This window comes from Leopardus geoffroyi, chromosome C3 (genome assembly GCF_018350155.1).
Source record: "Leopardus geoffroyi isolate Oge1 chromosome C3, O.geoffroyi_Oge1_pat1.0, whole genome shotgun sequence".
Taxonomy (NCBI): domain Eukaryota; kingdom Metazoa; phylum Chordata; class Mammalia; order Carnivora; family Felidae; genus Leopardus; species Leopardus geoffroyi.
In genome coordinates this window covers 13,668,191-13,681,051 of record NC_059338.1, presented here as the reverse complement: position 1 = coordinate 13,681,051, position 12,861 = coordinate 13,668,191, and the positions used below count along the sequence as shown (strand labels likewise).

General features: G+C 45.7%; 1 protein-coding gene across 4 annotated transcripts in view; it reads left to right on the top strand.

Moving 5' to 3' along the window:
• TGFB2 (transforming growth factor beta 2) overlaps nt 1-12,861 on the top strand; it is an 83,807-nt gene that overhangs the window by 43,020 nt on the left and 27,926 nt on the right. For all 4 annotated transcript variants that reach the window (XM_045455744.1, XM_045455745.1, XM_045455746.1 and 1 more), the window contains one exon: nt 8,467-8,630. In XM_045455744.1, coding sequence (XP_045311700.1) covers nt 8,467-8,630 — 164 coding nt within the window. The remainder of the gene's footprint in view (nt 1-8,466; nt 8,631-12,861) is intronic.

The following is a 12,861-nucleotide window of genomic DNA, read 5'->3' as shown; positions in this document are numbered from 1 at the left end:
CATTAAGCATGTCGGGAGTCCGGGGCCAGTTACTGCAGACCTGCAGGAAAAGTGGTCATTTCTGGAGAGGGAGGTGAGGAGTTCGTTGTGTTCACTCGAGGAGCTTGGGGTAAGAGTCAGCGGAGGGTAGTGGGGCTGCAGCCGCCAGGCACAGCTCTACGGGGTCCATAAGATCCTGGACAATACCGGTATTAGCAAGGAGCGTCTCATAGGGAAACATCCACACCGAGCAGGCCCCCAGGATCTCCAAATCAGGGACATTCTTTTAAGGAGTATCAGTGAAAATATTTGATCTTGCATTGAACTTTCTTGACCTTTAAGGCGAGGTCGAGCTTATCTCTAGTGGGAAGGGAGCGACTTTCTGTTCCAATGCCCCTGTGGGTATTTCTGCCCAGGGTAGTATTCATGCCTTCCCGGCAAGGGACTCCTTTGCACAAAAGGCAGGCATCATAATGAAAAGCCAGTGATATTGACTGAGTGGGCAGGCTCACCTTGACCTTAGCCAAGAGCTATTTCACTCCCCTTGTTTTTAATTTCTCTACCTATGAAATGGGGATTAAAAACACCCTCTGAGGGGCACCTCGGTGGCTCAGTCGGCTAAGCATCCGACTCTTGATTTTGGCTCAGATCATGATATCACAGTTGTGAGACAGAGCCCCGTGTCTGACTCCATGCCGAGCGTGGAGCCTGCTTAAGATTCTCTCTCTCTGCGCCCCAGCCCTCCCCCCCCCACTCTGTATGCATGTGCACATGCACCCTCCTTCTAAAAAAAATCAAAATAAAAAAAATAAACAAAGCACCCTCTGAACAGAAATGAAGTATATAAAGCTATTATAAAATGGGAGGGGTCACGAAACAGAATTCTGAGGCTATAGTGAGACCAGGCCACTCTTCTTAGGGTGTGGATGGTGATGGACATATTTTATTCATCCCTGGCTAGTTCATGACACTGAGTAACGAGAAGGGAAGGCCGGCCAACTTTTAGTGGTTGGACCATAGTCTAGGGCAGATGCTCCCAGACCTGAATGTAAAACAGAACCATCTGAAATGATGGTAGGTCTGGGGGATAGAGCTAGACAACAATAATAATAAATCCCCCGCCAACCCAGGTAATTCCGACTCAGGCGGTGAGTGACAATCATCTAATGCAGAATTTAGGGAAGGAAAACAATTTTTGGAGGTTTCATGAATGGGGAACATGAACACGAGAATGATGTGATGGCAGAGCAGCAGGTGACCTGGGTGGCCATCTAGTTCAACCTGCCATCAGACCCAAGACACCCCGCTGCATCTTTCAGCTTGCAACCAAATGGATTCTTCCAGTGAGGTGAGAGCTCCCAACCCAGAAGGACAGTGAATTTTTTAAAACCTCTTCTAAATTATTAGAAAAATTATATCTTGAGCCAAACTCTCACCTCCCTGCCCTTTTGGAGAGTAAGAACTTCCCATGTGCAAGCCCCTGAGATACTTGGAATCTTTCTGGTGTCTCTAAGTTGAATTTTCTTCAAGCTCAGTATTATCAGTTCCTTTTTAAGGGATTGGGCTCTCGCTCCTGTCTCTGAAAATCATCTGAGGAGCTGAGAAAAGTCACTCCGTGTCCAATTAATTAAACAGTCTTTGGGGCCGGGTCCCAGGCATTCTTCTTTTCAAAGTTCTTTAGTTTGAAATGTGTCGTCAAGGTAGACAATTAGTGCAAACTATAGGGGGATTTTATTTTTCTATAGTAAGAGCCTCAAAATCTCATGTTGCTGCAATTGTGTGTTTTCTCCATCCTACTCTTTTTTTCTGTCATGCCTGACCAAAAATATAGATGCTCCAAATAAATAACTTTTCTTCTTAAGAAAGTCTAGATGTTCCTTTTTCCTTTAAAAAAAAAATCATTCTAAATTATTTATTGAACTACTACATTCTGTGTAATTTCCTAGATACTTCAGATATTTCATTGTACGAAACAAAGATCACTCTATGGAGTTTATATTTTCCAGGAATATAAATGGACAATTTATGGAAATGAACAATTAAAAAAAAAACAATAGATTAATTGGGGCGCCTGGGTGGCTCAGTCGTTTAAGCGACCTACTTCGGCTCAGGTCATGATCTTGTAGTTCTCAAGTTCAACCCCCCCCCCCCCCGCCCCCGTCGGGTTCTGTGCTGACAGCTCAGAGCCTGGAGCCTGCTTGGGATTCTGTGTCTCCCTCTCTCTCTGCCCCTCCCCGGCTCATGTTCTGTCTCTCTCTCTCAGAAATAAATAAAACATTGAAAAAATAAATAATAAATAATAGACCAATTAATTAATATTTTTAATTTTAGAAGTATGTTGGAAGATGATCAGTGCTTTCAAAAATTTTTTAAAACTCTATCTTAGGTACTCCTTTGTCTTTCTGTGTGGATTTCTCTTCCCCTGTCCTTCATTTCAGTGGTTCTTAGACTTTAGGGAACATAAGCATCGCCCAGGGAGATTGATGAGTTGCGGGTGCCACTACCCCATGCCCACGCTTTGAAAACTGTGGAGACTCCACACCCACTAACCATCAGGGGCCTGGACTGCTCTCTAGGCCTCTTGCAGCCTTTTCTCTGAGGGGGAGACTCGCTTGTATTTAAGGTTCAGGTAATTGGCGAAGGCCTCGGGCAAGAAGACAAAACTAGTTGGAAATAAAACCAGCTGGGTGAGTGAGGCATTGCCTCCCTAAAGGCTGAGCTCTGGACCTTCTTGGGGGTATTTCTTTCAGGCCCCAAATCCACATTTTTTTGTCAGAGCTCATCACATGCTCGTGATGTTGGAAAACCTTCCTCGGATTTTGTTTTTTGTTCACCTTTCTTTTTTTTTAATTTTTTAATTTTTCTTTTTTAGTACTCTTATTATGAGCATCGTGGACTAGCTTGAGGCAGAGAAGTCTGATGAGAAGAAAGATTCTCTTGTCACCTTTCTGATGTCAGGGTTCAGTAAATCAGGTGGAATACGGAAGGCTGGTGGAGGAGAGTCCGAGGGAACTCTGGATGACTCTGGTAGAGTCCTTGACCGAGTGCCAGTACACTCAGTGCCTTCTGCTGCTTCCCTTCTCTTCTCGGTGTTAGTCTCCCTGCACATATTCAGGGAAGGCCCAATGGCCGCTTGACAGCTTTGCTGCAGAATGGGAAAGGGGACAGGAAGGGACCTCTCTGAGGTGACATCAGTGCAGGACCAGTGCTCAAATGTTCCATCTACTTACTCTCGTAATCCTGACCGCACGGTTCGATGCGTGTGATCTAGGCAATTATTTAAATCGTATCGATGAAGAAACAGATTCAGAAAAGCCAAATAACGTCCTTGTTGCCATATAGCCTGCTCTGGATGACTTGGGATTAAAATTCAGATGGCCTTAACGGTCCCTCGTTGCATTAAGATCCCGTATCTCTATTTCACTGTGGTGGGGCTCGCTGTAAAATGTGTGGGACATTCTTCAAAATGAAAATGTGGGGCCTCTTGTTTAGAAAGCAGGGAAGAGACACTATTGAAGGTTCTAAAATGTAAAACTTTCCCCTTTGTTCCATGCTCTCTCTCTCTCCTCTCTCCTGACCCGTGGTGGTGTTTTCATGTGCTTTCTTTTTCTTTTTTTTTTTTTTTTTTAACTTTTTTAAGGGTTTATTTATTTTTGAGAGAGAGATAGAGCATAAGCAGGGGAGGGGCAGGGAGAGAGGGAGACACAAAATCCAAAACAGGCTCCAGGCTCTGAGCTGTCAGCCCAGAGCCCAATGCAGGGCGCAAACCCACAAACCATGAGATCGTGACCTGAGCCGAAGTCCGATGCATAACAGACCGAGCCACCCAGGTGCCCCTCATGTGCTCTTCTTTTTTTTAGATGTTTATTTACTTTTGAGAGAGAGAGAGACAGAGACAGAGCATGAGCAGGGGAGGGGCAGAGAGAGAGGGAGACACAGAATCCGAAGCAGGTTCTAGGCTCTGAGCTATCAGCACAGAGCCCGATGCAGGGCTCGGACTCACAAACCGCAAGATCATGACCCGAGTCGAAGTCGGACGCTTCACCGACTGAGCCATCCAGGCGCCCCTCCATGTGCTTTTTGATGTCGTGCTTCCCCGGGTATGGGGATGCTCCCAGAGTGGGAGCAGGCTCACAGGCACTGGGGGCCCTGTCCACTACCCTGGTGCTGGGCAGCTGGGTTCCCCCTGCCTCCAGCTACCAGGCTGATGCCACACTGAGCCTGGCATCTCCCTTCCCATGGGACCACCACTTCGACCCATAGGATTGCAAACTCTGTGACGTGCTTGGTACCCGGATCAAGAGTGGGCCAGAGTTGCCCTCTGAATGCTCTGCAACACTGCCAGCCTCGGGTGGGGGCAGCCCGGCAGCTGCCCTGAGATAGTTTGGTTATGTGTACATGACCCTGACTCTCCCAGGTGAGGCTGGGGGCACCAGAGGGTGAGTGGTAGGAGGCCAAAGACCAATCTTAGGGAAGCCTGCAGGTCATGGGAGGTGGGATAGCATATGGGCCCAAGTTTTATGTCCCCTGCCCCTGTTTCATTATCCCATCAGACTTAAGTTCTAAAACTGAAATTCAAAGATGAAATTATTAAGGATTTCACGATGGTGAGCATAGAGCATTAAACTTCAGTGTGAGGCTTTTCTGAGCATGGGGTCTCTGTGTAACTGTACTGGTCCCATATCCATGAAGCCAGCCCTGGGCTGTGGAGAACCAAAGAATCGCAAGTAAATGTTCCTGAACTTGAAGTGGTTACTTACGGAGAAGATAATATACAACGAGCTAATAGTGAATCATTTGGAAGAGATAACAAGTCAATGTACAATGCTTATAAAAAGCAGCTTGTGATGAAGTGCTAGAATTAGGCTTTCTGTGCACTGTTACTTTGTAAATTAATAACTAGTTAGATTTCCTCATTTTTTTTCCCCTCTGTCCATTCCCCAAAATTTGTTTCGGTAAGGATGTGTGGCCAGGGTTGAGGTGAGGGGAACACCACTCACTTGATGTCATTCTGGAATCTCCCATGCGTAAGATTTTCCCTGAGAGGCAGGCACACAGGAGAGCCCGGGAGGAGGGGCAGAATCAGCCTGGTGGTCTGATCCAAAGGGTTGCAGGAAAATCGATTTGATTGAACCAAAAAAAAAAAAAAAAAAAAGTGGGTCAGAAATTGAGAGGGAAGAGCCAAGCAGGATGTGAGTGTGGGTAAGTTGGCAAGGGTCAAGCCCAAGTACCTGACCACCTGGCGATGGAATAGGAACTGGGATTGGAATTACAGAGGACTTTGGGGAGAACTCCCATTCCAAAGGGGGAAATGAGTTCTTGGAGAATGCAGAGGAAAAAGCTCCATCCCTCCAAGGCTAAGTGGGTGGATCAGGGCTGCACAAGCCATTAAATACCTACCCTGTCGCTCTGCGCCCTGAGCCCGGGGAGCGAGCCTGCTGCCTCCCGGCTGGGCGTAGATGGGCCACTGTCTGTTCTCCCCACACCCCGCATCCAAAAGCTTTTATGAGGTAAGGGTAGGTTCACAGACGAGGCCGGAGCAATTTGCTGTGCCTTTTTTTTTTTTTTTTCAATTGTAGAAACATATGCCAAGTCATTCAAGTTCCTCCGTCGGGCAGGGGGCTGGTGACCCATAGCAGATGACAGCAGGGGACAGCTGCAGGCGGCCCTTGGAAGCGGTAGTCAGTTCTTTGGTCAACAATCTTTACCGAATGATCTCGTGCTCTCATGCGCTGGAGCAGGGGGTGTGGGGGAGGCTGCTGCTTCCTCCTGGCCTGGTCCCTTCACTGTGGTGACGAGAGCAAAGCAGAGTCGTTGGTGGGGGCTGCTGAGCCGTCATGTCACCTGGTGCATTGACTCCTTCTCCTTCTCAATCAAGCACCAACAAAACAAAACAAAACACACTCAGATTGGTATTACCAGGCAGTTGGAACACAAATGACTGGTTTTAATAGCCAGAGGAGAGAAAGGCTGTTTGCCAACGTATAGGGAGCAGAGAACAGCTGCACTTAACTAATCAAGCTACCCCTGTAAATATTTGCAAACGCCCCTTCAAAGCTCAAAAGCCTAGGACAGGATCATTGGACGATTTGCTTAGAAGAAGAAGAAACAAAATTGACCTCATGGTCCAAAGCAGCCATAAAAAGAAAGAGTGAGTTCGGGCAGAAGACCAGAAAGGGAAGAAAGTGGTTCAAAGTTTAATAAACACAAAAGAGAATAAAAATAAATCTCAAGAGCACTTATTTACAAACTTGATGGAAGGATAAGATTGGGGCGGGTGGGTGTGAAAGATGGGCGGTTGGGGAAGGAGAGCTGGCCTGTGGGGTTCCACTGAGTGGGGGCGGGGGGAGAACACCCAGGACGTTTATTCTTCCTAATGACAGGAAATGCGCTGAATTAGCTTTGCTCTTTCAGGATGCTCTTTCAAAGCATGTTAGAAGCTTCTGCTGTCTAACGGGAAGGCAGAATGCAGCCACTAGGCCTGTGGAAGGTTCTGGCCAAACTAGAGGGTGTAGAAAGCCAGAGAGCCTGGCTCCAGCCTCGCCCCAGCTTCTCTGCCTGGGCATCTGGCAGGTTTTCAGCTGAGCTGGTCAGGCCAGTACCAGCTTGTCCAGTCACCTGGGGTGGGCATGCTCCAGAGGAGAGAAAGATCGATTTCTTCCCAGCAGCTACCTTTTCAAATTGCAGTGCTAGGGGGCTCCAAAATCCTGGCTGCCTGGACGAATGTTTGTCTGCCTGAAAACCATCCACCAGCTAACTCACGGTAGTAACGCAGCGGGCCATCGCTGTGTCTGCATGAATACTTCCTTTTCTCTGACACCGGGATGCTTTAGATTTTTGGGGTTTTTATTTTGTTTGTTTGTTTGTTTCTGAGGCTCCTGGCTCACGAGCTACAAAGCTTCAATTCACATAGGCGTGTGTGAAGCAGTCATCGGGCAGAGCGTGGCTTGGAGTCCACTGCCTCCCCATGAACAGCTTTCTGAGAGTCACAGGACGTGGGGAAGGGCACGGGGGAAAGCCCCCTTGAGGGAAAAAAGTGCTGGGCTCTTAAGATCAGCAAATGTCGGTGTGTTCCTAGCATTTTTTTTTTTCCAGTGTAATCGTCAGGGCATGGATTTCCCAAGAAATCACGAAAGGTATTTATTTCTATTTTAAGATTGGCAAGACGGCTCATTTATTTAATAAGAAGTTAGTCTTGCCAGTAGCCAGATGCCTGAGTCTTTCAAGACTCCCATTGATGACCAACTATACAAACAGTGGGTAGTTGGTGAATTCCATGTGTGCAGGGCCCTGCCCTAGGTATGTGGAATAGGGAAGACCTGACAAATATGGTCTCTGCCCTCAAGATTCTTAAAATTTCCTGGGGGGAAACAAAATAAACAAACATAACACAGAAGTAATAAAAGCACTTGTAAAAAGCCATAAACAACTGTGAATTATTATGTTGTAATGAAGCTACATAGTTGAGAAGTAGGGTAGAAAGTAATGGAACTACAAGATTTGGATGGAGCACTCCGGAATAATGAGAGAACGTTTGCAGAAGGTTATAGAAGAGAATCGTAGAAACATCTGTAACATGTGGGCTGCCCAGTGTACGTGCTCAATAAATGGGTGCTGGGTGTGAAACACGTGGAGAGAATTAGGACCTCCGTTGGTTTTGTTGGTGCGGCCCAGTGGCGCATTCAAAGGCAACGGCAGATTACTCCAAAACAATAGTGAAACTCTAGCAACCCATGAACTTGAAATTGTTGTGTGCCATCTGCATCTTTGTGGTTTCCATGGCTCAGAAGAGAACGAAGTGGGGCTGATTCTTTCTCTTCATTAGCTGGGATTCCCTCCCACCAATGGACGTTATGTTAAGTGAAGAATTTTAAGATTGGACCTGATACAGCCAATTTGGGGGTTTAGTTTTTGTGAATTCAATTTTTCTCACCCTGACTTAACTAGAGGGTGCATTTGGTCATATGTGTGGGAAAAACCAAAATATTGAAGACAGAAAAGAGGCAATACATGAACCTGGATAGAGTAGAGTATTTGGATGCCAAAACTTCAAGAAAAAAAAAAAATACATGGGCAAACTGCTGGCCATTAGGAGCTATTTTCTTGGCACATCTGATTACAGTGTATGCAAGCCCAACAGCTCTCTCCAGGCATCAACTGTCAAGATCTTGATCCAGTTCAGAACCATCTAGGATTTTCCACTGTGCTGTCAACTTTCAAAGGATAGGGTTAACTGCATGCCCTCAAATGGAGTTGGAAGTGGTTTGTTAATCTCTATTAATCTGCTGCCCCTGTAACCACATGCACATGTTTATTTATTTATTTTTTTCTGGTTAAATTGTTAACGGTATTAAATTGGCCATTGGAAACTAAATGGTTCTTGTAGATATATCCCTTATGTTTTCTTGAGACTATCTCATGCTGCACAGTCTTTTTGAGAGAACAATGGATTTTATCATTTTCAATGATCGCCCTAACTTTTTACAGATGCCATCCCGCCCACTTTCTACAGACCTTACTTCAGAATTGTCCGATTTGACGTCTCAGCGATGGAGAAGAATGCATCCAATTTGGTGAAAGCGGAGTTCAGAGTCTTTCGTTTACAGAACCCGAAGGCCAGAGTGCCCGAACAAAGGATCGAACTGTATCAGGTAACTTTTGTGGGGGTTGTTTTGGTGGAAAATCAGTTTGAAGTCTTGGTCATAGATTTTCTGAGCTGATATAAACCACTCTGTACATGCGCAATCCTGACAGAGGCTCTGATTTGCTATTACTCTGCCAGTGGCAGCTCATTCCACAGTCAGTCTGGAAGGAAGAACTTTTGGAAGGAAGTGATGGAGGTCTGAGCACACTTCTTCAATGGCACAAATGGGCTGGAGTACCCACCCTTGGGAGGGATGGCGTCCAGAAGTCCACCCCTCAATCTGGAAAGTCAGACAATGTAGATTCAATTCCACCCCAAGGGAAGAAGTTAGCTGGCATTCCTTTTCTTTTCTTCCTTCCTTCCTTCCTTCCTTCCTTCCTTCCTTCCTTCCTTTCTTTCTCTTTCTTTCTTCCTTCCTTTCTTTCTTTCTTTCTTTCTTTCTTTCTTTCTTTCTTTCTTTCATGTTTGTTTATTTATTTATTTTGAGAGGGAGAGAGAGAGAGAGAGCACGAGAGGGGGAAGGGCAGAGAGAGAACCCCAAGCAGGCTCCGTGCTGTCAGTGCAGAGCCTGACGTGGGCTGGAGCTTATCAACCCTGAGATCATGACCTGAGAGGAAACCAAGAGTTGGATGCTCAACCCACGGAGCCACCCAGGCACCCCCTTCTTTTTCTCATCCTATGGATATCGTTTTCTCCTTTTTTTTCCTTTTCCCCTCCTTCCTATTATCGTCTCTCCTCCTGTAGTTTTTCACTTCCTTTTCTTCCTCTCTTTGCTGTCTCCTGCCTCTTCACTAACCTCATTCTGTCTCCTTTCCTTTTCTGATTCTACCCACTCTCTCCAGTGCATCCCTGTCCCCATTCTCTGTCTGCCCCTCACCTGCATTATTTCAGGCCACTCTGACATCTCTTCCATTCCCTTAAGTACAGTTGCTGGGCAGCTGTGTTAAAAGATGCTGTTGTTGATGATGATGATGATGATGATGATGATGGAGAAGTGCCAAGTCACTGACATTTCAGGTTCCTAAAAGCTTCTCAAGGGGATTGCAGGGCACTAGATCAGCATTATCTAGAAGCTGTGAGGGAAGCAGCATCTCAGGCCCCATCCCGGACTCACCAAACCAGAATGCACAAAATGTGGAGCAGAACCTATGTGTTTCACAAGGCCTTTGGGTGATCCGTACATATTAAAGCACTGGTCTAAAAGCCCCGAGTCTGGGGATGGAGGCAGACCGGTGCCCAGGGAATTTACGTGTGTCATTGTGTCGTATGAACAGTGTGTGTGGAGAGCAGAGTTGGAGAGATTTCACCAGGGAGTGGACTCTAGAGCAGGGGGCCTTGAGAAGTATCTGTTGAAACAGGATGAGGGACGATCATTCTTGACAGAGGACTGACCTGTGCAAAAACAGTCTTGAAGGGGCCTGTTGAGGGAACCGCATAGATGGTGCTCAGGAGAGGTGAGGAGAGACTCGAGGGAGGGGAAGCCAAAAAGTGTTCAGAACTGATAGGAGAACCATGACGCTAAGGAGGAGGCCTGTACGACTCCATGGCTAATGAGAGGGCTTACTTGAGGAAAAGGAAGGAATCGGCATCTGTATGCAGAAACCTCTAGTTGTTCTGGATTCTAAGCATTTGGAAACTTCAGTATTTGGATGAGAATCTTCTTTGTGTTTATTATGAAAATGGGGAATTACCATAGTAATAAATGTTGTGTATGAGATCGCAGAGAATATGGTTTTGTTAATTGTATTTATTTATTTTGAGAGAGAGAATGAGAGAACATGTGAGTAGAGGATGGGCAGAGAGAGAGAGAGAGAGAGAGAGAAAGAGAATCCCAAACAAGCTCCATACCATGCGGGGCTCAAACCCATGAACTGTGAGATCGTGACCTGAGCAGAAACCAAGAGTTAGATGCTTAACCAACTGAGCCACCCAGGCGTCCCACAGACAATAAGTTTTAAAGTTTTGAAAAGAGTCTTCAAGTACTAGTTTACATGTGTGTTCATGAAAAATAATTCTTACTTCTTAAAATGAATCCGCAAGGACCTAGTTTTTGGAGAGCTTCAAATCTTAATGCATGTTCTGAGAGCACTGTGAGGGCTGCCATTGCTTCCTGTCCCCTACGATAGTGTCAGAGTCAGCTTCCTGGGTACCGGAGCTCAACATGTTACAAGTATTGTCTCCATTAATACTCACAGCTATACTGTGAAGCTGGCATGATGAGGTGTTCTTTTCTTTTCCAGAAATTATTGAAATATAATTGCAATATAACATTATATTAGCTTACGGTGAACAACACAATGATTTGATGGACGTACATACTGCAAAGTGTTTCCCACCGTAAGTTGAGTTAACATCCATCATCTCACAAAGTTACACATTTTCCCCCCTGTGGTGAGCGCTTTTCAGATGTACTCTCTTACCCACTTTCAAATATACGACACAGCGTTGTTAGCTATAGTCACCATGCTGTACATTAACCCCCCAGGACTTATCTATCTTATCACGAGAAGTTTGTGCCTTTTGACCCCACATTCACCCATTTAAGGTATTCTTTCTATTACTGTGCCCTTTCTCCTTTCCACAGGGAAACACACTGAGTCACAGAGAAAGTAAGTCACTTGGCCGGGATCACACAGCCAGAAAGTGGCAGGGTGGCAATACCAATCCAGCTGTGACTCCCAGATGCTCACTTCTCACCACACACTCTGCTTTCTCTCCGTCTGTGCCTCAGTATCAGCTCGAATAGAAGAAAAATAAGGAAAGTAGGCCAGCTAGAAGGTGGATTGATGTTTAGAAAGAAAGCAAAGACTGGTTCTCTGAAAAAGAAGTGAGATCAAGGATAGCCAGGTAGATTGCAAGGTGATTCCAAACAACAAAAACAAGAATATGATTCCTTGTTCTCTTTTTTCTTCTTGTTCAATTAAGTCGCTCACACATGTCTCTCGGTAGGGACAATAGCATCATGGATTGTTCTCCCAGGCCCTGTTTCAATTGCCTGATCTCTTACATTTTGTTGCCTGTAACATAAGCTGTCATTCTTTGGCCCCTGGCCCGGGGCTCTGAGGAATGGCCTCTGATAATGGAATTACTGATCACTTGCCTTACTCACAGAGGCCATCTCACCTCTAGGAAGGGATGTGTCCCTTGAGGCTGGTAATTTAGAGGTCCTTAGTGATTTCTTAGAGGATGTGTACCTTCTTAGAGTTACTGCAGCACCTACTGCCCCCATCCCATGGGCCATAAGATCCACAGATTGGAGTCCTCAGGTGGAAAAGGTACAGCCAAAGATTGAAGCATGTTTTAAGAAGAGGGGGAGTGTGGGCGGGTTCACTGTCACTGAACACAGGAACCTGGAAGGAGATAATTTTAGGGGAAAAGTGAAGAAGAAAACAACTCCTTATCTATCTGGAACTCAGCGGGGCAGCAATCTAACCTCCTGAAACATGGCCAAGGTCTAGGAAGTCAGTCAGAGATTCCTGAACACCCTAACAGAAGACACAAAATACATAGACAGCTGAGTTACCAGAAAGGCAGTCTTTGGCCCTTTATTCACTTGTGACCAGATTGGTTATCTCTAGAACCACAGGAAATTAGAAGCACTGAATTAGAAGGGGAGGGCTGGAGGGAGATACTCTGATGGGAGCATGTGATGCTTTAGACTCGAGATTTTTGCCCATGCACCTTGGTGATGCTACCCAGAAAGTCAGGTCACAGAATGAATGCAATGCTTGTTGCGGACACTTTCTCTAAATCTTACCCTGTTTAGAACTCACCCAGCCGGTCCTTATACCTATGGCATCCCACCTGGCCTTCTGACGTCTCCTGTGGTGTCTTTCTGGAGTTCCATTTTTGGCTTGTTCTCCGACTTTCCACTTGCCTTTAGCAGCCATTTGGAGACCTTTGCAGCCTTCAGGAGTAAACTCCCTTTTCCAGCCCCAGTATAGAAATCAATGCTCATGATAAGAGCCTTGAATTATGAAGGTGAGGCTAAATTATATTCAGGAAACTAAATACATGCAGTAAAATTTCAGAGAGTTTAATGTCCAGAATTTTTGACATGTTATTTTGAGGGAAAAAAGGCTTGGTGCTTACATGGGAAGATATTTAGCTATTTGGAAAGCTCAACTCTTCAGGAGAACAAAACCTCTAAAGTTTCTAGATGCCCTTTGATTACCATATTAATTGACACATAATTGACATTCTGCTCCCTAGATGAAGAAGGGTGGGGTGACTGAATA